We start from the raw sequence: 26,346 nt of genomic DNA on the forward strand, positions 1-26,346 counted from the left end.
GACGCCAGAGCCGCGCCCGGGCGGACTGGGGGAGATTTCCTGCGCGCGCCGCAGACGCCCCAGCAGCCCAGGCGCCCCAGTGTCCCGGGACGCGGGTGGTCTCTTCGCCCAGGGATGGCTCCTCAAGGACCGGCCGCGACGCCCGCCTACCCGGCTGCTTTCTTCCAAGCCGCGTCCGCCCAGGCGGGCAACCTCTCGGCTCCCGGTGGGTGCGGAAAAGGCTTCCTCCTTCTGGGCACATACTTTATATTTTGCATTTTGGGATGGGGAGGGGAAACCCTGGGGGGCAGTTGTCTTTTGCCCTCCATCGTGGGGGCTTAGCTCTCTCTCTTCCCCATGAATTTCCGTTATTCATCTGCTTTTTTCCAGCACTTCCCAACTTGCTGTTGATTAATTTTTTATTTTCACTCCCGCCTGACTTTTGAAGCCCTCCCTCCCTCCCTCCAGCCCCGCTCCCTTGCTTCTCTCTCACACTCCTTGCTTAAGGTTGGCGCCACCTTTTTTGTTTTTAATTTTCCCAACTGGGCCATCCTGTTATGCGGAAACTAAGCTTTTCCTGGCAGATTAGCAAGCAGAAGCTTATCCCTTAGGTGGATCTCAGCTGCTGTGTCAGGCTGCTGTCAAACTCACAGCAATGGGGCAGTTGTGTGTGTGTGTGTGTTTTTTTTAAATTGCACGTCCGATTCTAGTTCAGTCTTTTTCTTTATAGGGTTTTTTCCTTCCTTTCCCCATAATCGTTCTTCCTCAGCCAGAAAGTAAATACATGACCTCCAAGGGTTGGGCTTGTTACAACCTCCGTTGTGCAAAAGGACAACATCTGGCTTCGGCCGCTGAGTTCAAGTTCATTTCCAGAGGCTATTTTGGCTCCCAGCCAGCTCAGCTGTGAAACTGTGCTTCAGGGCATGTGCAAAGAGCCGCTAGGCTTTTTCCAGATAACCACAGCTGTTCTTGCACTCTCTAGGATTCAGACTTTGAGAGTGGTCGACTCTGCCTCACTTCATAAAAGGAGTCAAGGCGATATATACAGAACAATCGGCAAAACTGATAGTAGACTGTGCCTCACAGGTCGTTGCATTTTTCATCCTTTTTGCAACCAATCACTGGCTTCACCTAAAGCTTTGTTCCAAAGAAATTATCCATCCAGAAATAGCACTTTGGTGCCTTCTTTCCCCAGCCCCCTATTGCAATCCTTCTGCTGTTTCTCTGCTGTTTCTTGCTGTGTAATTACTTCTGAATAATTTCAGTTATCCTCATCTTATTACCAGATTTACAGTGAAATAGTGCCAGATGCCACTGTGAGTCCATGTTACAAGATTCCTCCACGGGAGACACTTACTTGTAGGAACACTAGAGTGTAAATTATGTGTAAATCAGTTCTCTGCAACAGTACCACATGTATGCATTTTTCTGTATGCAAGGAAGTTCCAACTGAGTGCAATGAAACAGATTGCTGCATTTGGGAAGACTTGTCACTCAGACTGCATGCTGATTCCTTAACGTACAGGATTTTTTTTTTGCAATGCCTCCGTTGACTTTTCCTCAGTCAAAAGTTCAGTCCACTTAATTGTGCCCCACTAGTGCATGTTCAAGATACCTAAAAAGAAATTACATAGCTGCTTTATTTTATGTGTTAACCACCTTTGTGAACGTACTTTGAAGGGTAGTTAATAGTTGTAAATTGTATTATGTTTATCAATATATTTGTACGTGGAGCTGTGATGGAAAGATAGTTCAGTGAAGCAGCTGCGGAATTGGGTTGGTAAATGGTGGCAGATAATCTATGTTAATATAAAGTAAAAAGTAGCCATTAGTGTGTCCCTCCTTTAGTATTTTTTATTCATTTCTGCCCTCTATCACCTTTTCAAGTTCTCTATTTTACAGGATACTAAGTCACGATGGTTGGAGTCTTTCTGCTTTCATAACTGTCATTCCTTCCTATAACAGCAATAGATCATAGAACTGTGACTCATTGGTGTTGTGTTATGGAGGATTAAAACGGTTATATTCTTTGGTTAATTAGTATTTTGGGGATGGGTTAATTTAGCGAATACTTTTTGTGATTTGCTGATAGTGTACTATGTTGCTGAAAATCAAGGGTAGTTTCTGTCTCTGTCTCTCTCTTGCAATCTGCTAATTCCCTGTTCTGGATCTTAGACACAACACTGGTTGTTGGAATAAGGAAATCTGGCCTTGGAATACTTGCATTAAAACACAAACACTATTAAATTGTCTCATGTACAGCTGCTTTTTCTCTACCATCTCCCTTACTTTCCCCCACCCCCAGTATTTTGAGCTTCCCTGAGCTGTTTACTTGTAGTAAACCGTGCAATGAGAGCCTACTTATGGGCTGAAACTTTGTTGGGTTTTGGAAGGTGAAAATGAAACTGTTCACTAGCTGAGTTGCATTGGGAGTTGTTGGAAATCTGCAAAACTTTTTCTGTGGACTGATGTGGTCAGGGATAGCACAAATTGTTAAAAAGTGATTAAACTGGAGCTCATGCTTTTCTTGTGGGTATCTTGTATGGCTGTATTGACATGAAGACATTTCCTGTACTTTAAAAGAAGGAGCTTATGTTTTATGTATGCATGTAGCTGGCACATACATTTTTAGACTAAAGTTTATTTTTAAAAGTCTGCTGCAGTTGTTTCAAATGTATATTACTGAAAAGGCAGCTTCGTCTAATAGCTCAGTGGGGTTTTGGGTTCGAGCCCCAAATTGGGCAGAAGATTCCTGAATTGCAGGGAGTTTTGAGTAGATGACCTTCATAGTCCCTTCCAATTCTACAATTCATTGATTAGATGATTCTGTATGAGGGATCTGATCTGCCACAAAATGTTGCAGTTTGAAGTTTGCCTGCCGGCCTGGCCTTTTTTCAGGGCATTGCATTATATTTCTCCCCCAAACCCAGTTTTTCTATTTTTAGTCCTCACAACAGACACTCGACATTCTGAGCATGCTCAGTTGTTGTTTGGTTTTCTCCCAATTTAGGTTTTTTCCCCTGAAATGATTTCTATTTCTGCAAATGACTTGGGCTCTCTCGGTCATGCTGAAAGCTCCTTGCCTTATTTTGGCTATATAATCATATTATTATTATTTTCTATACCACTTTATATTTTAAAGAAAAGAAATCTCAAAGCAGTTTGCAACACATCAAAACATCAAACCAAACAATCCAGAATAAAACAAATTTACAATGAAAATTATTTCAATGAAAATATTTTAGAACTTTCTCTAAGTGACATTTGGCTTTCCCCATATTTATTTACCTTATTAGAGCCCTCTAGGAAGCCAATGTGGTGTAGTGGTGAGAGGGCTGGACTCAGACCTGGGAGATCAGTGTTCAAATCCCCATTCAGTCAAGAACATGGGTACGCAAACTAAGGCCTGGGAGCCAGATCCGGCCCAATCGCCTTCTCAATCTGGCCGCGGATGGTCCGGAAATTGGCTTGTTTTTACATGACTAGAAAGTGTCCTTTTATTTAAAATGCACCTCTGGGTTATTTGTGGGGCCTGCCTGGCGCTTTGACTTGAGTAGAATGTGTTCTTTTATTTAAAATGCAATTCTATGTTATTTGTGGGGGATAGGAATTCGTTCATTTTTCCCCTTCAAAATAGAGTCCGGGCCCCCACAAGGTCTGAGGGACAGTGGACCGGCCCCCTGCTGAAAAAGTTTGCTGACTCCTGGTCAAGAAGCTCACTGCATGACCTTGGGTCTGTCACAGTCTCCTAGTCTGACCTTGGGTCTGTCACAGTATTGGCACCTCACAGGGTTGTTGTAATAATAATAATAATTTATTAATTGCATCCCGCCCATCTGGCTGGGTTTCCCCAGCCACTCTGGGGGGCTTCCAACAATGATGAAAAATACACTAAAATGTCACATATTAAAAACTTCCCTGAACAGGGCTGCCTTCAGATGTCTTCTGAATGTCAGGTAGTTGTTTATCGCTTTGACATCTGATGGGAGGGCATTCCACAGGGCGGGCGCCACTACTGAGAAGGCCCTCTGCCTGGTTCCCTGTAACCTTACTTCTCGCAATGAGGGAACCGCCAGAAGGCCCTCGGCGCTGGACCTCAGCATCCGGGCAGAATGATGGGGGTGGAGATGCTCCTTCAGATATACTGGACCGAGGCCATTTACGGCTTTAAAGGTCAGCACCAACACTTTGAATTGTGCTTGGAAACATACTGGGAGCCAATGTAGGTCTTTCAAGACCGGTGTTATGTGGTCTCGGCGGCCGCTCCCAGTCACCAGTCTAGCTGCCGCATTCTGGATTAGTTGTAGTTTCCGGGTCACCTTCAAAGGTAGCCCCACGTAGAGCGCATTGCAGTAGTCCAAGCGGGAGATAACCAGAGCATGCACCACTCTGGCGAGACAGTCCGCAGGCAGATAGGGTCTCAGCCTACGTACCAGATGGAGCTGGTAAACAGCTGCCCTGGACACGGATTTAACCTGTGCCTCCATGGAGAGCTGTGAGTCCAAAATGACTCCCAGGCTGCGCACCTGGTCTTTCAGGGGCACAGTTACCCCATTCAGGACCAGGGAATCCTCCACACCTGCCCGCCTCCTGTCCCCCCAAAACAGTACTTCTGTCTTGTCAGGATTCAACCTCAATCTGTTAGCCGCCATCCATCCTCCAACCGCCTCCAGACACTCACACAGGACCTTCACCGCCTTCACTGGTTCTGATTTGAAAGAGAGGTAGAGCTGGGTATCATGTATTAGGGTGTAACTGAGGAGAGTGTGAACCATGCAGTGCTCCCCCCCCCCCAGTAAAATAGGCGCTAGTACTCACCATGAAGTTGTTACAGTGCCACACTTTTTGACAACAAAAAAGGAGATGTGCCGGTACTGCATACCCTTAGAGTACTCCCTGGGGGAAAAAGGACTGTATATATGGGACATAAATCAATAAATAAGCTTCTGCTTATCTGCTTAAGAAAGCTGGAGGGGCCGGCCAGCCAGCCAGAGATGTCAGTCGCCATCCTGGCATCCAGAAAAATCTCCATGTGGTTGCAATTGGACCCCTGCCAGTCACAAAACATGCCTGCGCCTGGCTAATTTTGAACACCGCTGTTGCCGTTTGTTCTGATTTGGTGGCAAACAGCAGGTTTTCCTGGGAAAGTGGAAAGTGACTGGACAAGCCCTTGGGCTGAATCTGTATATTCCAGGAATATACGGTACATGTTCCTTTACCTTTTTTTATTCCAGGAAGGTGTTTAGGGTTCTTGGAACGACCATCAGGAAAATGATTCTGTTTGCCTTCTCCATCCTAATGAAAGTTGATTGGAATAAAAAGTGTGGCACTTAATAGTTATAGCAAGAAGGATAGCATTTCTAATTGGGCTTACCCTCTCTGGTTCTCCTAACCATGAGTTAGAAATATTTCTGGGACAGGTGAGGTTGAATGAGAAGCAGTAACTGGTGGTGCGGAGAAACCAGGCATTGTTTTCCTTAGATAAACATGGAAACTACATACTGACTGCTTTGCTTGGTGTCAAAATAGAGTTTTGCCCTTTGAAAGCGAACACCAGTAATTTCTAACAAGCCAATGTGTGATTCTCAGGTTCATTTCAATTTTCTACTCCTTTATATTCAAGAATGAGGTGCTGAAAAATGTTGCTGTCTTTTGCAGCCTCCAGCTTTGCTCTTAAGTTTTCTTGGCATAGTTTGATCTAATGATATTCTTCAGGGTTGATATATTTCATAACATGCTCTTTTCGTTGTTGTAACCAGAATTTTGTTTACGTTTGAAAGAAGAGCAGGATTTAAATAAAGCAATAAATGATTGGCCCACACTTAGTATGTTATGCATATGGCTTCTGAAACTGACACATGTTTAAATTGGAACTTGTTGTTCTTCTATGTACACATTTTGCATCAATCTACAGTATGCTCGTTAATTTATTTTTTCATTAGGTACTTTGTCGCAAAGGAGTGCATCTCAGCAGCAGTGGGGGAAGGGAATGTGTGGTGCATTCTCTTTGCATTTGTTAAAAGCTCTGTCATTGCTTTGAAACTTTTATAAAGAATCCTTGTCATGGAGAATTTATTTTTTGGTCCCATAAAATTATTGCATGTGCATGACAGATTTATGTACTGTGCTGGAACAGGACGTTTTAAGATGGGAAACTATCCATTATGTGATTTTTTTAAAAAAAAATCTATTGGCAAACAATATTTTTTTTTTCTTTCAGTAATAAGAGGACATGGAAAATTAGGAACAGCTTGATTTGCAAGGTTATTAATGGGGCACATGCCAGAAAATATGTGTCAGTTTATTATTAAGCGCTCTACATTGTAATTCTACAAAAGGCTGATTTGAGGTTTTTTTAGTGGACATGTCTAGTCATATATTATGCCCACTGGCTTGCTTTGTTCACCTGGAATTCCATGCATGTTTCTAAGTTGATGGTTCTAATATATTGCCATCAATGGGTTTATTAGGACAGGCTTGATAAGGTATTGTCCCCTTTTATAAACAATATGGATTGTGTGGATCCTCACATCTCTGTACCACATCATGGGAGAATGTGGGCGGGTGTGAATGCAAATTTACCTGTGGGTTGTGTTGTGTGGTGATCCTCGTAACAGGAAAATACCTTACACATTTGTATGTACATCACCTTTTAAATCACATTGTAAATGTGTTGGGTTTGAATTGTGTTATTGTTTAAAAACTTTTAAATAATTACAGTTTTTTGGGGAGGGGGGGAGAGCAATGGGTTGGATCCAAAAATTCCCTCCTTCCAGTGGAAGTCGTCTTATGTCAGAGGAAGGGATCCTTTTGGTCACCCGTTGGGCATGGTGCTTTACAACAACAACAACAACAAATTATTTATACCCTGCCCATCTGAGTTTCCCCAGCCACTCTGGGCGGCTCCCAATCAAGTGTTAAAAACAGTCAGTATATACAAACTATATGATGACAGGTCCCTGCCCTGAGGAGCTTACAGTTTAAAATTTCACCGCGGGAAAAGAACCAAGGAAGGTGATGGAAATGGTAGATGGGATAAACAGGGTGAGTGCACATTTAATTCAGTTGCTGGGAGACTTTCTGGACAGGGATGTATCTGGATATAAAAGCAAAGAGATAATCAGGTCAGTGGGAAACTATGAAGAACCGTGAAACTATAAATGAGGCGCTTTTGCTGGATCTGGGAGTGAACAGGGTATTAGTGCTGGTGCTTATGTAGAACAATTGTGGTTGGAGTGGTGGCTGAGGCGAGTGATTATGGTAGCTGAATTTTGAATAGGCCTGGCGGCTGGAACGAGGGGAGGAAAAAAAAAAGGCTTGGCCTTTTCACTTGCGGCAGCATTAAAAGAATTGATTGCACAGAAATAAAATTAATGAAGGATATTATCATGGAGACCTAGGGAACAAAGGGAGTTAGGCAAGTGATAACTTTGATGGATTATCAAAGGCAGCAGAGAGGTCAGGAAGCAGGAGGAGGAGGCCATAGGCTGCAGAGACCCTTGGATTTACCAGTGAGGAAATGGCTAGTGGTTTCTGTGAATGGTAGAAGCAACATCGCAGGGAGAGAACAGCTAACGGAGAGAAAAAGTTGAGACAGCAGGAGCAAGCAGCACATTTCTGTGGAGGCAAAGGACCGAAGGGAATATGAATGGGTAGCTAGATAAGGGAGGATGGGTCCATTTTAACAGTGAAGTCAAGTACGGATAACTTGATTACAATTACCTTTTGAGACTCACGTTACAGCTTTTCTTGGCCATCACTTCCTGATCCTTAACTTAACCATACAGATGTATTACTTAATCCCTATTGGGCTAGCTAAAGGATGCAAGATGAACTTCAGAGAGATTTGTGATTTTATGGTTGGCTTATGTTTGTGTGAGAAGGGAAATCTAAATAAGTTCAAAGGTTTGCTTTCTCTAAACAGCAGACTGATTTCTGCAAATCTTGGCACTAGGGTAGATGAATGTATCATTTACTGGAATGTAGCTTTACCTGGTGCTGAGATGGTTTTTTAAAATTGCAAATTTTTATATAAAAAAAATCCATCACTTGCAATTTAAAGTGCTACAATTCAGGTGTGACTGTTTTGATTCTACTAGATCAGGGGTCAGCAACCCGCAGCTCCGGAGCCGCATGTGGCTCTTTTACACCTTTGCCGTGGCTCTGGGGCAGATACTAGCGAGGGGAGGAGGCGCATTGTGCGCCCTGACACTCCCCACTGTGGCGGGCGCTGTACTGGCTGTGACGTCGCATGGGGGCAGTTGCGTGCGTTAGTCACGCACCGTCCCGATGTCACCTTCCCGCCCGCCCGCCCGCCCGCTACATTGTAAGGGGCATGTACGCTGGTCACTGCATTGAAAGGGGGCATGTATACTGGTCACTGTTTTGAAGGGGAGTGAAGAACACACACACACAAAAAGGTAACTTGTTAATTTAACGTTTATTTCTATGAGGAGGAGTAATTCTGAGGGGTCAAACAAAGAAATAATAAAAAAGTGACAAAAAAGTTATTTTTATAATGACGAGTTTTGCGGCTCCCAGTTTTTTTTTCTTTGGAAACGGGTCCAAGTGGCTCTTTTCGTCTTAAAGGTTGCAGACCCCTGTACTAGATTGAACATTTTGGCTTATAGAGAAATTGCTCTCAAAAATTCTCTTGCCTGTGTCAACCTGGTGCCCTCTGGTGGTTGTGGATTACAGTGGTACCTTGGTTCTCAAACTTAACCCGTTCTGGAAGTCTGTTCCAAAACCAAAGTTAGTTTGGACTCTGAGAGAGAGAGAAAGAGAGGAGAGTTTGGACTTGATATCCTGCCTTTCACTCCCCTTAAGGAATCTCAAAGTGGCTAACAATCTCCTTTCCCTTCCTTTTCCACAACAAACACTCTGTGAGATGAGTGGGACTGAGAGACTTCAGAGAAGTGTGACTGGTCCAAGGTCACCCAGCAGCTGCATGTGGAGAGCGGGGAAGCGAACCCGGTTCACCAGATTACGAGTCCACCGCTCTTAACCACTACACCACACTGGCTCTGGAGGGGTACCACATAGGCAGGGGCTGGTGTAAGAGGGCTGTCTCTGTCTATATGCATGTTCTTGGCTGGCAGGTGGGAGGCTAATGTTTACTGTTTTTTACAAGTTGATCAGTTTAGTGCCATGTTCATTCACTTCCCTCTTCTGTCTAGAGATGTGAAGGTTTAGAAAAAACAGCCCCCTCTTTTCACCCCCCCCAGGCCTCTTCTCCCATCATATATTACTAGTGTTACATCAGATGTAGTCATAGTTTTCTTGGCATTTACAGTGGTACCTTGGGTTACAGACGCTTCAGGTTACAGACTCCATTAACCCAGAAATAGTACCTCGGGTTAAGAACTTTGCTTCAGGATGGGAACAGAAATCGCGCAGTGGCGGTACGGCCCGCAGGAGGCCCCATTAGCTAAAGTGGTGCTTCAGATTAAGAACAGTTTCAGGTTAAGAATGGACCTCCAGAACAAATTAAGTTCTTAACCCAAGGTAACCCCTGACTATTAGGTCCAGTCGTGCCGACTATAGGGTTGTGGCACGCATCTTGCTTTATTGGCTGAGGGAGCCGGTGTACAGCTTCCAGGTCATGTGGCCAGCATGACTGAGCCGCTTCTGGTGAACCAGAGCAGCGCACGGGAACACCGTTTACCTTCCTGCCAGAGCGGTACCTATTTATCTACTGGCACTTCAATGTGCTTTTGAACTGCTAGGTTGGCAGGAGCAGGGACTGAGCAACGGGAGCTCACCCCGTCGCGGGGATTCAAACCGCTGACCTTCTGATCGGTAAGCCCTAGGCTCTGTGGTTTAACCCACGGCGCCACCCGCATCCCAGCCAAAGGTACCCAAGGTACCATTGTACTTAATACCTTATGTTAACTCGGTAATACTTATTAGCACCTCATAAAATAGGCCACTACTTACATTATTAAACTCACATAACACCCCCTCCAAGGTGCTCAGCTATATTCTTTAAAAAGGAGCCACGATGCAGCTTCTGTTTCTGTCTGGTGTTTAGTGAATCTTGTGTGGTTTTTTTGGAAGAGAAAGATCAGCTTTGCTGAGCGTTGAATAGCGAATTCAGCAGGAACAGAAGCAGCGTGATATGCCTTACATTTTGCTGTTCTGTTAGTAAAGACAAGATCAGTTTCATCAACTATCTTTGTAAAGTCCAAAAGCTGTATTTAGCAGGGTCGACTTGAAAATTCACAAAGAAGTGAGAGTTCTTTCATGTTCCAATATTTATCATCCATCCTGATGAGCTTTGGTGAATTCAAAACTCGCTAACCATATTCTTTTTTTAATAAAAAAAATTGGTCCTCCTAAAGATAGTAACCACACACTATTGGACCAACATGGCTACTTTGATTTTATTGTTTTTCATCCCTCTCAGATTTCTCAATACTGCTTCTTCATGATTTCAGCCGATTTGGTTAAATTTGGAGCACAAAAGAAAATATATAAATAAAAATGCCAGTAAGCATCAAAGTTAAAACTTGTAAATTGATAGGAGCATAGAAGCCACTCAGCAAACTGCTTCAGTTTTTGTAAGCACCAGCTGCCATAGAGCGCAGGCAAGGTTGGGCATCTGATCAGTCAAAAATAAAATGAAGTCAGCTGTGAATTACAGAAGGACAATTGTTCCAGGAAACTGGGAGATTATCTAGTATTCAGATCTAGTCCATTAGGCAGGAGTGATGAACTCCTGTCGTCCAGTGGGTCAGATTATTATCTCCACCCACCCCTTTGGGCCAACTTCTTCAGGTAGTTAAGACCACTCTCCTGTCTGTCATCTGAAGGTGGTGGTGGTTTGTTCCCCACAGGGAAGTACAGAAGGAGCAGGGCTAGCAGGATTGAGCCCTCTGCTCAACAGCTGATGAGCAGAGGGTTCAATCCTGCTAGCTGGAGGGTTCTGCTTTGCCACTGCCTGGGTGACATGCTGGAGAAACAGTACCCAGCAGGATCAAACCACGAAGGTAGTGGTGCCCACCCTGTGGAACGCCCTCCCATCAGATGTCAAAGAGATAAAAAACTACCTGACATTTAGAAGACATCTGAAGGCAGGGAAGTTTTAAATGTGTGACATTTTGATGTATTTTTAATCTTTGTTGGAAGCCCCCCAGAGTGACTGGGGAAACCCAGCCAGATGGGCGGGGTACAAATAATAAATTATTATTATTATTATTATTATTATTATTATTAGCTAAAAACTGTTTAATCCACTGACCGCCTTAAAGTAAAACACAAACATATATCTAGCGGCTATTCACTCTTCTTGCTTTTGTGACCGAACTTATGAGCTTATGAGGGTCATTTTTCTCACCCTGCGGAAAACATTTCTTGCCGTTTGTCTGCCAGCTTTTTGTTTTCTGCTTGCAAGCTTCCTAAAGGGCTAGATTAGGAAGATGAAATGACATCATTGCTGCTATTAAAGAGCGGAAAGTCTTGTGCCTTTACTTTGAGTGAAACTTCCTCCTGATAGAAGGCGCTAGCTTTAGCCAGCTTGCACAGACAGACTTGTGGGTTAGCAGCATGAAAATCCGGCTGACTTTCATCACCTGTCTAATTTAGTTTGCTCCTTGCAAACTTAGGTCTCTGAGATCAGTTTCTTCATATTTTAGTAGAAAAATAAAGATACTTGGTGCTGCAGAAAGTCTCATTTTTGCAATTATAGTCAGTTCAAGAGAGAACTGTCTCCTCTTGGCTATACTTCAGTACAGTGGTACCTCGGGTTAAGTACTTAATTCGTTCCGGAGGTTTGTTCTTAACCTGAAACTGTTCTTAACCTGAAGCACCACTTTAGCTAATGGGGCCTCCTGCTGCCGCCGTGCCGCCGGAGCACGATTTCTGTTCTCATCCTGAAGCAAAGTTCTTAACCCATAGGTACTATTTATGGGTTAGTGGAGTCTGTAACCTGAAGCGTATGTAACCCGAGGTACCACTGTACTTAAATAGAAACATCTGTTTTGTTACACCTCTGCTCCACCCTAGGCACGTATCTGATGGGGGTATATGAACCTCCAGGATGTATGGGGTATTAGGGAAGAGGAAGTGGTATTAAAGGGACACGGGTGGCGCTGTGGTCTGAACCACTGAACCTCTTGGGCTCGCTGATCAGAAGGTTGGCAGTTCAAATCCCCGCGGCGGGGTGAGCTCCTGTTGCTCTGTCCCGGCTCCTGCCAATCTAAGAGTTCAAAAGCACACCAAAAAGTGCAAGTAGATAAATAGGTACCATTGCGGCGGGAAGGTAAACGGCATTTCCGTGAGCTCTGGTTTCCATCGTGGTGTTCCGCTGCACCAGAAGCAGTTTAGCCATGATGGCCAACATGACCTGGAAATTGGTCTGTGGACAAACACTGGCTCCCTCGGCCTGAAAGCGAGATGAGCGCCACAATCCCATAGTCGCCTTTGGCTGGACTTAACCATCCAGGGGTCCTTTACCTTTACCTTACCTAGTATAGTGGTACCTCGGGTTAAGAACGCAATTCGTTCCGGAGGTCCGTTCTTAACCTGAAACTGTTCTTAACCTGAGGTACCACTTTAGCTAATGGGGCCTCCCACTGCCGCCACACGATTTCTGTTCTCATCCTGAAGCAAAGTTTTTAACCCGAGGTACTATTTCTGGGCTAGCAGAGTCTGTAACCTGAAGCGTCTGTCACCTGAAGCGTCTGTCACCCGAAGTACCACTGTACCTCTGTTGGGGGACACGTCATTCTCCTTCTGTTTGTTCACCTTTGTCCCCACTTTGGTCCATCTTTGTACCCCACTCAGCTCTCACCTCTAGCTCCTAAAAGCTACCAGCATGTGACAGCAGCCACACCCTGGGAAATGACTTTGACTATCTAAACCAGATGAAGGTAGCCAATGGGTCTCAAACGCTTGGTGAGTTAGGGAATTCCTCTGTATGCAAAGCCAGCCTCTGCTGGCAGATTGAGCGGATGGGACCAATAGCCGGTTCAATGGTTCATAAGGCAGTTTCTGCATGTGCTGCAGAGGGAAGTGAGGGGCAGATGGGGCTCATTAACCTGGGAAGATAGCCCATCTTTGAGAAGGAAAATTCTGATTCTAAACCTCCACTGCCTTGCGGGACATCTTAAGGAGGAGAAAAGGCCAAGGAGTAAATCCTGCACAAATCCAGATTGGAAGATGGTTGGATGGCGCTTTGTATTCCTCCTTTTGGCAACTCCTGCAGCCAAGCTGGTGCCAAATGTATTGCTTTGTTTTCCTTTGGACCACATCAGAGAGACTTAGAGGGGGGTTTTGCCGCCTGGGCAGCCCAGGACCTCCGTTCACACTGCCCAGGTTTGTGCTCTCTCGAGGCAGAAGGATGCTAACAATGGTCAAGTACTGCTGAACTATGTATGGAAGTGAGAGCTGGACCATAAAGAAGGCTGATTGCCGAAGAATTGATGCTTTTGAATTATGGTGCTGGAGGAGACTCTTGAGAGTCCCATGGACTGCAAGAAGATCAAACCTCTCCATTCTCAAGGAAATCAGCCCTGAGTGCTCACTGGAAGGACAGATCCTGAAGCTGAGGCTCCAATACTTTGTCCACCTCATGAGAAGAGAAGATTCCCTGGAAAAGACCCTGATGCTGGGAACGATGGAGGGCACAAGGAGAAGGGGACGACAGAGGACGAGATGGTTGGACAGTGTTGTCGAAGCTACCAGCATGAGTTTGACCAAACTGCGGGAGGCAGTGGAAGACAGGAGTGCCTGGCGTGTTCTGGTCCATGGGGTCACGAAGAGTCGGACACGACTAAACGAATAAACAACAACAACAACAACTGCTGAACTGTCTCTGATGTGATTGACTACGCTGTTGGATTCCTTATGTGATTCTGTTTGTCAAAAAGAGAGAGGAACCCAAGGAGGGGGGGAAATGAAAGCTACACATCAAAACCACAGTTTTGTCTAGGAATTGGTGTGAACTCTGGCAGCTCTCATAATTAGCACATTGCAGATGAAGGGAAACCATAGCTCTGAATTTCTGTCCACCTGCAGACAGACCGTTTTATCTATTCCAAACATTGGAAGCAATGCTGGATATTCAGCAGGAAGTCACATTTTTTTCAGAAATTAGGAATTTATAAATATTGCTTGGGCTTTACCCTTAGAAGCTCTGTGTAAATAAGTGTCTCTGCTGGTACTGTGGTTTTGTGAGGAAAGCATGATTAAATATTAGGGTGTTAGAAATTAAGTGGAGGTGTAAAGTAGAAAGGGCTACAGCTTAGCTTCCTTCTCGAATAAGTGAAGAATTCAAAGAAGGTGTGAACTATTCCAGTTTTGCTTAAAATGTCACATTTTCTCTTTGTGTACAAAGATAGTCTGGTATAACTTGAAATATTGCATACTACATTGTGGGCATTTCTGAAGCACTCAGAGGCTTTGTACAGGCTCCATTTTCTTTCTTTTTTAGCATTTGGAATAAGCAAGCTAATGTACAGCTGCTTGTCTTCTTTCATTTCAACTCTTCTCAGCACTTGGCTTTCTTAATTTCACTCCTGTTTCCATGGTGCCTTTGGAGACGGAGGCATGGCTGTGACAATGGTTTTTCCAAGGTTTTCTGGCACTGGTTGTCATACAGAGTTGCGAACCATTGCTGGCCACTTTTGACATCACCTCTAAGTAGTATGGTGTGATTGTATAAATTGAGTCAATAAGTTTGATTACCGTATTTTTTGCTCTATAGGACGCACCAGAGCATAGGAGGGGGAGAACAGGGGGGGGAATTCTCCCCCTCTCTGCGCAGCGCCCCTTCAGCGAAGCGGCAGGAGAAACGGAGCCCCTTCCATTTCTCCTCCCGCTTCGCTGAAGGGGCGCTGCGCAGAGAGGGGAAACTATGCAGCGCCTCTTCAGCGAAGCGAAGCCTGGAGAGCAAGAGTGATCGGTGTGCACTGACCCCTCTCGCTCTTCAGGCGGCTATCCGCAAGCCTTTGGAGCGCAGTGGGAACTCCTGCTGCGCTCCGAAGGCTTGCGGTTAGCTGCCTGAAGCCCGCAGAGCGCAGCGGGAGTTCCCTGTGCTCCGGGGGCTTCAGGCGGGGTTCAGCGAAAGCAACGCGAAGCCTCCGGAGCACGGGAGGAGCTCTCCCTCTGCTCTTCGGAGGCTTCGCGTTGCTATCGCTGAAGCCAAGGAGCCTGCATTTGCTCCATAGGATGCACACAATTTCCCCTTCATTTTTGGAGGGGAAAAAGTGCGTCCTATAGAGCGAAAAATACGGTATATATTTCCACGAGCAAAGCCCACTTCTTGTCGATGAATTCGTTCTTTTAATGCATAAAAATAACGAAACATTGTAACACATAATAATGCAATGCCGTGGATAAATCTAATTTATAATTATGTTGTTAACTCTATAATTATGCTTAAGCAAAACAGCTAAATTAAAGTAATTTAAACAATTGCATTATAGAATTCAATTTTACTTGCCATCAAAATGAAATACATACTTGGCTACAGTATCCAGGATTTGCTCATCCGGTGCCTTGCTTTTGGGGAACATTTAGTTTCTGGACTGAGAAGCGCATAAAATATCAGCATTGCTGTACAAATCTCACTAATTTTGTAGTCTTTCTCCCCCCTTGTTTTCATAGGGGGCCCTCGTACCTTGGCAAGCCATAGCGCAGATGATGTTGCAAATAAACCTGAAAGTGGATCGTCAGGAAATGGGCAACACCCCGAATATATTGCATATTTCCTGATTCCTGTCTTTTTCCTCATGGGACTCCTGGGGGTTTTCATCTGCCATATGCTAAAGAAAAAAGGATATCGCTGTACAACAGAATCTGAGCAAGAGGAGGAGCAGCTTGGGGAAAAGATAGGTAGGCGAGAATGATTTAAAAGTCTGGTGCCTGTGCTAATGTGGAAATAAGGAATAACAAGCATATTAATCCCATTTTTATACTGCTTGGATCAGAGGCTCTCAAACTGTGGTCTGTATACACTGGTGGTCTGCAAGCTCTGTTCAGGTGGACCTTGGAAACTTGCAAAACTGTGCTTAACCTTGCAATTGATTTATTTATTTCCCTGATGACCAGAGCCAGATCATTCAGCAGGTTAGCAAGGTTTTGGCCCAGGGCCTGTGATTTTCAAAATATGATACCTGTGTAGTTTACTAATTTACCATAACTATTTCCCAGCTAAAGGTATTACAGTCGTACCTCTGCTCCTGAATGCCTTGGGAGTCGAACGTTCCGGCTCCCGAAAGATCGAAAACCGGAAGTGAGTGTTTTGGTTTTTGAACTTGTTTCAGAAACCGAACATCCGGCGTGGCTTCTACTATTGTTTCTGGCACAACTGTGCAATCGGAAACCAATCAGAAGCTGTGCCTTGGTTTCCAAACGTTTCGGAAGTTGAATTCCGTTCGACTTCCAAGGTACTACTGTATTGCTGAACATAATCCAAGGCCAGAACTGATAAGCATTACACCTGAACTTCACAGAATTGTCCACAAAAACAGGCCATATCCATCACACTGGGAAAGCAAGACTTCAGTTATTAAAATAAGTTATGTGCATACGTTTTATTTTTATGGCAATAAAAGTAGTCTTACCTTTCACTCTGAGTAAATTTCATCAGTATGTCAAATGGTAAAAAACAGTGCATATTATGATAAAGCAGCAAAGTAAGGTTTGATAAGGAGGAAAACATGGCATTATTGCAATTTTTCTATTCCTCCCCGCTCAGGGAGACATTGCTCCCCACCAAAGCCACCATAGCTTTAACTTTACCAGATTCTTTACATCTCCATTCCTGGTTGGTTATTTATCCAGCCCACAATCCAAATCTTTTTTCTCTTTCCAGAGCTGAACGAAAGTACGAATGATAATGGTGACACCGTGGGGAAAATAGTTGACTACATTATGAAAAACGAAGGTATGTGATACAGCTATTTAAAAAAATTGAATGTGCAGGTCATGAGGAACCTCTGTCCCACAGCCTCCCCTCCTCACTATGCCTCCCATCTGCAGAATTTAGGTTCGTTTTTATTAAGCTTCCTTTGGCTCCAATTGGAGGCATCAGTTAGACATGTATCAGCAGCCAGAGGGAAGGGGGAGGAATATTTATGAGCCAACCCACACCATATGCTGCTAGATCCACAAAGATCACCCCCTGGCAATCATTTTTTTCTCTCCAATGCTTTTCTCAAATCAAAATGGCTTCAAGATATATGTGTAAATGAGAGAGAGGGGGAATGGTGGGGGCATGGGGGGGAGAGACCCCCTCCCACTTTTTGAATTGCCTCTTCTCACCGCCAATATGCAACCTTTGGAAGTAATGAAGACATTTAATTTAGGGCTTTTAATTCACAGCACGCATCGTATACACTTTCTCATTCATACATTCCAAAGAGATATTTTCCCAAGGATTCAAACTGCTTTGGGGTCAGGAGTAGAACGAATGTTATTTGCGGCATGTAATCTTATTGATATAAGTGTGCGTAATGTCCAAGTTAGGCCAGCCACGTTCAAAGAGATCAACCCCAAAATGTTAAGTATTTCTTATTTATGTAATTCTTGCAGCTAACGCTGATGTTCTGAAGGCCATGGTGGCAGATAACTCTGTATATGATCCTGAAAGGTAAAACCTTTTTTTTTATTTTATGCTCCACATTCAGTGGAGACAAGATGTTAGTGGTTTTTGAGGTTGTTGCAGAAGGTGGTTTGTTTGAAGTTTGCAAACGCAAGCTTTCTCAGACAGATTGTACTGTAATAATGAAGTTCTTAAAGTTTCATGTACGTGTCTTTAAAAGTTGGGTGCATGTTACATTAAGCTAGAGATAGGGGCATCTTTTTACAAAAATCCTGTGAGTTAAGAAATATGCTCGCACATATGCATGGACCTATAATCGCATCATCAAGGTAAGTTCTCTGGCGAACTTTAACAATTTAAACATCCAGTAGAGCAGGAGAGAGCATGAGGAGGCAAGGAAACATAGGTAAGGTGAAAGAATATTTCTGGTCACACATACTTAGGCTGTGTACAGGCGCAAACATTTGATGGGGGAGAGTTGTTCTAGAAGCCGACTCACTGTTAAAACCATTTCCCCTCCAGGGTCTCACTCAGGAGAAACTGGCATTGCAAGCTTGTTGAGAAGCCAGCTGTGGATTGACTTGTGCTTGTGACAGCACCTGCCCTTCCTCCTCTTTAAATAGAGATTTTTTTATTGTTGTTATATTTTTCTAAAAGGTGATGAATGTGTACAAGCGGCACTGTTGTTGTTTTTAGTCATGTCCGACTCTTCGTGACCCCATGGACCAGAGCACGCCAGGCACTCCTGTCTTCCACTGCCTCCCGCAGTTTGGTCAAACTCATGCTAGTAGCTTCGAGAACACTGTCCAACCACCTCATCCTCTGTCCACCACAACATGTCCACCACCATACCACACTACGTTTCTGTCCTGTAACGTTTGTGTTTTTTGCTCTTTAAATATAGCCCTACTAGTCCGACTACGCCAGGCAGTCCAACAAGTCCAGTGTCTCCCTCATCGTCCGGAGGCCCTCAGCTGAAACACACTTGCCGAGGCCGCCATTTGCATACGGTTGGTGGAGTAGCCGGAACAGGTGACTGTAGCCGCTGCAATCAGAAGAGGTGGCACCTGTTCAGTCCAGCTAAAAAATCCAAAGACCCAAGAAGAGCCCGGCATGGGGAGGTTACAGTGTTGTCTGTTGGAAGGTGTGCCCGTTTATAATTTCATTTTAGGTGAAACCGTGACTTGATTCTCAGTACTGTGGTGGATTCACAGTTTTGGTGGCGTGCGTGATCGTAGTGCACCTTCACATTTTAACTCTAGTTTAGGGTTTCCATATGTCCAGGAAATATTGGATATGTCCTCTTTTTTGCGGGGGGCAACATGCCCATCGGGGGGGGGGGGGAGGTGAGGCGTTCCCAAAGCAAAGGAAGGATTGAACTCTGATTAATAAGAATATACACAGAAGCTTGAACCAGCAAGACTCTGGGAAGGGTGCGTATAATAATCTCTGCCTCCACCCCCTGGCCCAGGTCATTTTATTCACAAAAGAACTTTTTACAGAGTGTTCGTAAGAACCAATCAGATTTCTTCTAAGCATTTCAACAAACCCCACATGGGGACAAAGTTAAACTACCAAAACGAATTAAGCACACATATTTCTGCGGTAAACAAAACAGAACTACAAAGGAGTGCATTTGGCAACCCCTGAGGTCATAAACAAGCAATACACATGATAAGAAGGATGGCCAGGAAGACAGCGATCATTATCACCTTCAGGTGAGATCTGTTTCCTGGCCCTAAGATTAACATATCAGAAAAGCTACATCAAAGAAGCTGCCCACTGTCGTTGATGACCCAGGATGCCTGCCTGGCAAAGCAACTGGCAGTGTGCGTGACTGGTCAAGAAAGAGAAATGGAACAGGGATGCAGAGGTGTGGATTGATCAAGAATTATATCAAAATAGTTTAAACCCAGTCAACGCAATGCTTTCATTGCTGACACAGATGGCTTACTCTATATTTGTTATAATTCCTCATAGCAATCCCACCTGATCACTACAGGGAGGGGGTGTGTGTCACATTTTAAAGGAAATGCCTGGGATTTTGGTATTAAAGGTCCATCACACTTTCTCCTTCCAACTTCAACATTTGGGGTGTTGTTTGTTGGGTGTTGGTTCAGGTATGGCTTCTGCCAGCCCAAGCTGGGGGAAAGAGGCCTTGAGTCGTCCTCTTTTTTGCTCTTCAAGATAAGGCAACCCTACGTCTAGTTTAGTTCAACTACAATGTGAAACAGGCCAGTCTATCTCTTCAGCAGAAATTGGCCAGCTTCTTTCCTGTGTAGGCCTGGTCCCTCGTAATCCCAGCTGCACAGCAGCTGGAATATCGCTCCCTTTGTTTGTGGTATTGTCGAGGACGAACTGATGGAGAAAATGAGTTTGGAAGCTCCATGCGAACGGAGACATTTCTCCGTAGGTTTTTGCGTTAGTGCAGAGAACTCTAGGGCATCCTGACTCTGTCGGGCTGGGCGTGCCCACTTCAAAACTGAAAGGGGACTCATGACCCCTTGCTGCAACTGCTTTACAGGAAAAAGCCAAAGACAAATTTGTAGGTGTGTTATAACACATTTTTGTTTCTGCATGGTTTGTAAGCTCCAGCTTACACTCTACATTCTGATGAAGTCCCATATTTGTAGTGCTGGTAGGAACAGTGAGTAAAGTGCAAAAGAGAGGTGGGGGAATAATATTTAGGGAATGATAACAGTTGAATTGTGATCAGAATTATCGTAGCGGTAGAATGTTTGAGACTCTCTCCTCTGGAGGGACAAATTCTTAAAAGAGCATCCATTAGTTTGTCAACATAGTTACTCTTCTAGAATTTGTAATTGCAGTGCAGCCATAATTTCTAACCACCTACTTCTCCACATATTGTTTAGATAGTTAATAATAATAATAATTTATTATTTATACCCCGCCCATCTAGCTGGGTTTCCCCAGCCACTCTGGGCAACTTCCAACAAAAAATTAAAAACATGATAAAATATCAAACATCAAAAACTTCCCTAAACAGGGCTGCCTTCAGATGCCATCTAAATGTCCGATAGTTGTTTATTTCCTTGACATCTGATGGGAGGGCGTTCCACAGGGCGGGCACCACTACCGAGAAGGCCCTCTGTTTGGTTCCCTTTACCTTTGCTTCTCGCAGTGATGGAACCGCCAGAAGGCCCTCAGCGCTGGACCTCAGTGTCCGGGCTGAATGATGGGGGTGGAGACGCTCCTTCAGGTATACTGGGCCGAGGCCATTTAGTGCTTTGAAGGTCAGCACCAACACTTTGAATTGTGCTCGGAAACGTACTGGGAGCCAATCTAGGTCTTTCAGGAGTGGTGTTATATGGTCTTGACGGCCGCTTCCAGTTACCAGTCTAGCTGCTGCATTCTGGATTAGTTGTAGTTTCCGAGTCACCTTCAAAGGTAGCCCCACGTAGAACACATTGCAGTAGTCCAAGCGGGAGATAACCAGAGCATGCACCACTCTGGCGAGACAGTCTGCAGGCAGGTAGGGTCTCAGCCTGCGTACCAGATGGAGCTGGTAGACAGCTGCCCTGGACACAGAATTGACCTGCGCCTCCATGGACAGCTTTGAGTCCAGAATGACTCCCAGGCTGCGCACCTGGTCCTTCAGGGGCACAGTTACCCTGTTCAGGACCAGGGAGTCCCCTACACCCGCCCGCCTCCTGTCCTCCAAAAACAATCTCCCATCAAGATCATCTGTCTTACGTCTTTCAAAGCGATAAGCCCTTCAGTCATTTCAAAACTAATACAATTGTAAATTCAGAGAAACCTTTCCTAATTTTGCAGAGGTGGTAGTGAAATGCTGGATTGCTTTAATAGCTCAGCTTTGTCCCAACAGGTTTAGAGTGACAAAGGTGGAACACAAGTCTGCTTCTAAGGAACGTAAGAACTTGGTGTCTGTCAGTGGCGTCGAAAGCCTCAATGGTGAAATGCCGGCAACCCCTGTCAAAGAAGCCTCGAAAGAGGCACCAGTCACACCTGCTGCCAAACAGGTACCAGATAATCAGCAGCGCACTCCTGCCAAGCAAGAGGATAGATCGAGATCTGGCTCCGCATGACAGTTGGACCCAGAAAGTGATGGGAGTCCAAGCAGAGGTCAGTATGTTGTCAGTTCGAAACATAGGACTTTAAATAATTTATAGGTAGGTTTATAAATCGCAAGATTGCCATGTTTCTGACAAAATTCAGGTCTGTGAGGGATAATATCATTACCTAAACTCCAAAAGTGTCTTTTGTCTCTAGCTATTAACATTCTGGGACGCGGGTGGCACTGTGGGTTAAACCTAGGGTTAAGCCTAGGACTTGCCGATCAGAAGGTCGGTGGTTCGAATCCTCGTGACGGGGTGAGCTTGTCAGCATCGCCCTTGAGCCAGTGCCACCAACTGGACTCATACACTTCAGCCCCGACTGGGCTAGGCGAGCTGGGTAGCACTTCCAGAGACCACCTTTTGCACAGGAACAGGTCAAAGTGCTGTGGACTCACTGCTTAAGAGTTGTGAGCACCGGATTCACTCCAACAAGAAGACAGTCGTCGCATAGCAGAGTACAGCAGAGTATAGCAGAGCATAAACTACTCGGAGAATACCTTCTTTATTCTATCTACAACTATAATACACAACTATGTACAGAGCTAAATGAGGTCTAAACGAAAATGCTGAACTGTACTGTGTGTCTGCAACTGCTCTTAGCGGCAACCTTATCTATACACACGATCTTTCTCTAACACTCAGTCTCTCTCTCTCTCTCTCTTTGATGAGAGGCTGGAGCAGAATAAGTAGAGAGTAGAAACCGCCCCCTCCTCTCTGGAGAATCAGCAGAGAACATCAGCAGATTCTTGGATATGGGAGGGGTGAAATCTCCTCATCGCTCCTGTTGCTCGGTCCCTGCTCCTGCCAACCTAGCAGTTCGAAAGCACGTCAAAGTGCAAGTAGATAAATAGGTACCGCTCCGGCGGGAAGGTAAACGGCGTTTCCATGCACTGCTCTGGTTCGCCAGAAGAGGCTTAGTCATGCTGGCCACATGACCCGGAAGCTGTACGCTGGCTTCCTCGGCCAATAAAATGAGATGAGCGCCGCAACCCCAGAGTCGGCTACGACTGGACCTAATGGTCAGGGGTCCCTTTACCTTTATTAACGTTCTGTCTGTGGATATGCATGGAGATAATGGGTGGCATTATCACTTTGATTCAGAGTAGACCTGTTGGAATTAATGGACCTAGCGTAGCCCTGTTCATTAATTTCAGTGGGTCTACTCGGAGTAAGTGTCCCTTGAAAATGTGAGCACTGAACTGCAGAATATTGATGCTTTGTACAATGATCAAGGTTATCGGGCCAAGTTTAATATTAAAGGAACAACAACAACAACAACTTCTTTATTCCTCACCCATCTGCCTGGGTTTCTGCCCACTCTGGGTAGCTCCCAATAAAATATTAAAAGCATGATAAAACATCAAACATTAAAAACTTCCCTAAACAGGACTGCCTTCAGATGTCTTCTAAAAGTCAGATGTTTATTTTCTTGACATCTGATGGGAGGGCGTTTAACAGAGCGGGCACCACCACTGAGAAGGCCCTCTGCCAAAGAGATGCACATTGGAAAATGGCCGTTTGTCCCTTAAAGTGAGGCACATTTCTGTTTCTCTTCTCTTGCAGATGGAGGCTTTTGAGGAAAAGCACACACAGTAGCTTTGGGGAAAATTCAAAACTGGGACACTGGCGTCTCTGAAGAGAAGTATATAAATGCACTAGCGCTGCGCATAATTTTTGTGGCTGAATCCATGCAGGTTTTGGTCCCAGGTATTTTAAGTGCTCTAGTAACTAAAATTTTAAGGACAGTTTAGTTATTTGACAAGTTACTGGAGCACACAGTCAGCAATTTTTATATTTATAAAACATTATGTTTTTCCACTTCGAATAAAGTTGAACTGAATGAAATCCTTCTTAGAAATGACAAACAATAATCAGTTTGCCAAGATGCCTCTGCTGCCATAGTGCAATGTTAAAATGTGTTGTTGTGTGTTTGATGTACCAAGGAGCAAAGTCTTATATATTGGCTGTTTCTGTAGGGGAGGTGACCAAAGTCGAGCTATATTTTGCATTTATTGCTAAATGCCAATGATTGCTAAATTAAGCATTGCTTAATTGTATTTTCTCAGTATACTTACACAATTACCGTTTTTGTGCTCAAAGCAACCTCTGTGACAGGCTTCCTCAACCTTGGCCCTCCAGATGTTTTTGGCCTACAACTCCCATGATCCCTAGCTAGCAGGACCAGTGGTCGGGGATGATGGGTGTTGTAGTCCCAAAACAGCTGGAGGGCCGAGGTGGAGGAAGCCTGCTCTATGATCTCTAACAAACCTGTTTTGGTCATGAACCTTGATAGATGTTGTATTAAATCCCGAAAGAACTTCAAAACACCATATTCTGCTCCTGCAGATTTGTGATTGAATTACTGCGGAGGTAGTTGATGACTTTCTGCATGCATTGGCCTTAAATTATTGTCATTTTTTAATTGATAATTTTATCTTTTTTTTGTAAACCGCTATGAGGTTTTTGTATAATCAAGCGGCGTATGAATTTTATGAAACAAATAAACAAATATATATAGAGAGAAATATTTTTACTTTTGGTTGACGGTGCTTTTCAAGGCAAACTTTGAAGGCAATGAACCTTCTGAAATTCTCCACTAGTGGCATGTTTCAGAGAAGCTGCTACTGTTCATTGCCAAATGGCCTCTAAACTGTGAGGAATATTTTTCATGATAGTGGTAGGGCATTATCTGGGAAGATAACCCATTAGACTATCAGGGTTAAAAAAACCAACTCACTCTTTTCTTTGCAACAGATTCGCTGTATATACATAACTAATTTTATAAAGATGCCCAGATTAGGAAGCTGCCCACTCTAACAGTAAAATAAAATCTTGTCAGCTTGAACCAAGCAAAAGTAGGAGGTTGCAATTCAGAGATTTCTGTTTTTTTGGGAGCACTTTCCCTACCTCTATGTAGTTTAAATTAGGATCTACTAGCAGAAATTGATTATTCATGCACATCAAAAAATATATTTGTAGCACAATGGAAATGGGCTCATATAAAAGGCGTGAGAAGTAATACTTCAACTTTAACCAGGGCTAAACCCTATAAATGTGTTTCAGGGAGGGGGTTATTGTTTCATTTTCGTTCGTGTTTTTATTACGCATTTTGTGTTTTTTATCTTGTATTTTTTTGTTGTGAGCCACCACCAGCTCTATGGGTGAAGGGTGGTATATAAATTTAATAAATAAGGTAAAATAAAATAAACCAAAGCCTGTTTTGAAAATGCTGCATCTAGTTTTAGTCCCTCCATTTAAGGTTTAAAATAAAATAGCAAAAACAAACAAACCCAAAAGCCTTATTCACATAAGCATAATACAAGTTCTGTGGGCTTCATAAACCTGAAATTTTATCATAACAACAACACTTAACAGTAATGGCTTCGAAGTAGACGAAAATGTAGGTTGCACTGTATTGTGATAGCTCCCTTAAAATTAGGTATGACTTGGTTAAATAAACAGACCCCTTGCCAGATATCCAGTACATTTGTCTAGGCCTGAGCCGAACAGGAGGAGGAAAGCACTTTTTGCAGAAAACGTTTGCCTGTGAATGAGGGAATGAAGAATACCCCTTACCCCAAATTGGCTTTTTGATGTTGTCGCATACCTAAGATTGACAGTGTGGCATAGTGACCTTGCAGTGTCATAATAATTATGGTGCAAATCCAAAGAAAGCGATTGTTTATCATAGTTCTGTGAAACTTGCTCCATAGTTCCTTCTCATGCGTAGACGGTGTCCTTTGGGCTACACGAGGAACCAAACCCATCTCTTTAAAAATGGAGGGTATGATGAATTAGTCACACCTACCCATAGGAGTTGACGCGGGTGGCGCTGTGGTCTAAACCACTGAGCCTAGGGCTTGCCAATCATAAGGTCGGCGGTTCAAAACCCCATGATGGGGTGAGCTCCCGTTGCTCGGTCCCAGCTCCTGCCAACCTAGCAGTTCAAAAGCATGTCAAGTGCAAGTAGATAAATAGGTATCGCTCTGGCAGGAAGGTAAACGGCGTTTCCGTGCGCTGCTCTCGTTCGCCAGAAGCGGCCTAGTCATGCTGGCCACATGACCCAGAAGCTGTCTGCGGACAAACACTGGCTCCCTTGGCCAGTTAAGCGAGATGAGCGCCGCAACCCCAGAGGCGTCCGCGACTGGACTTAATGGTCAGGGGTCCCTTTACCTTTTACCCATAGGAGTTAAGGATCAGGGTGTAGTGTGGGGGTGCCAGGGGGCCCCAGGCGCACAGTTTTTGAGCAGGCATGACCAGGTGACCCCACCTGCGGCCTGGTCAGGCTCCTCCTTGCCCAGGCGGCTCAGCGTGGCCCTACTTTCTTCCGCTGGGGGTGGGATTGCTCCAGCAGTGTTGGTGGCGGGGGCTGGCGCCACCCTGGGTGTTAGCAACTGATGCTACACCATTGTAAGGGTGGCCTAGGATTTTGGCTTATGCGATTCCTGGTTGGGTAGGATCACTTTGTCTCAATACAGTGGAATCTCGGTTTTTGAGCGTCTCAGAAGCCGAACAATTCAGAACCCGAACACCGAGAACCCAGAAGTAATTCCTTCCATTTTCGAACGCGCCGTTCGGAAGTTGAACGGCTTCCAAGGCGTGTTTCCCAATTTTCCCCATTGCACTTGCTGACAGCCCATTGCACCTCGGTTGTCAAACAGTCTTCCAGAACGGATTACGTTCGACAGCCGAGGTACCACTGTATCAGAAATTGCTATTATTTTT

General features: G+C 44.5%; 1 protein-coding gene across 1 annotated transcript; it reads left to right on the forward strand.

The window, feature by feature from the left end:
* Positions 1 to 26,346, forward strand: RELL1 (RELT like 1). The gene is made up of 7 exons (XM_082238283.1): positions 1 to 205; positions 15,586 to 15,813; positions 16,796 to 16,867; positions 17,515 to 17,572; positions 18,429 to 18,668; positions 21,372 to 21,628; positions 23,185 to 26,346. The coding sequence occupies exons 1-6, from the start codon at positions 115 to 117 to the stop codon at positions 21,589 to 21,591; spliced, it is 909 nt and encodes a 302-aa protein (XP_082094409.1). The 5' UTR covers positions 1 to 114; the 3' UTR covers positions 21,592 to 21,628; positions 23,185 to 26,346.

This window comes from Podarcis vaucheri, assembly GCF_965113315.1.
Source record: "Podarcis vaucheri genome assembly, chromosome: 9".
In the NCBI taxonomy this organism is placed as follows: Eukaryota; Metazoa; Chordata; class Lepidosauria; order Squamata; family Lacertidae; genus Podarcis; species Podarcis vaucheri.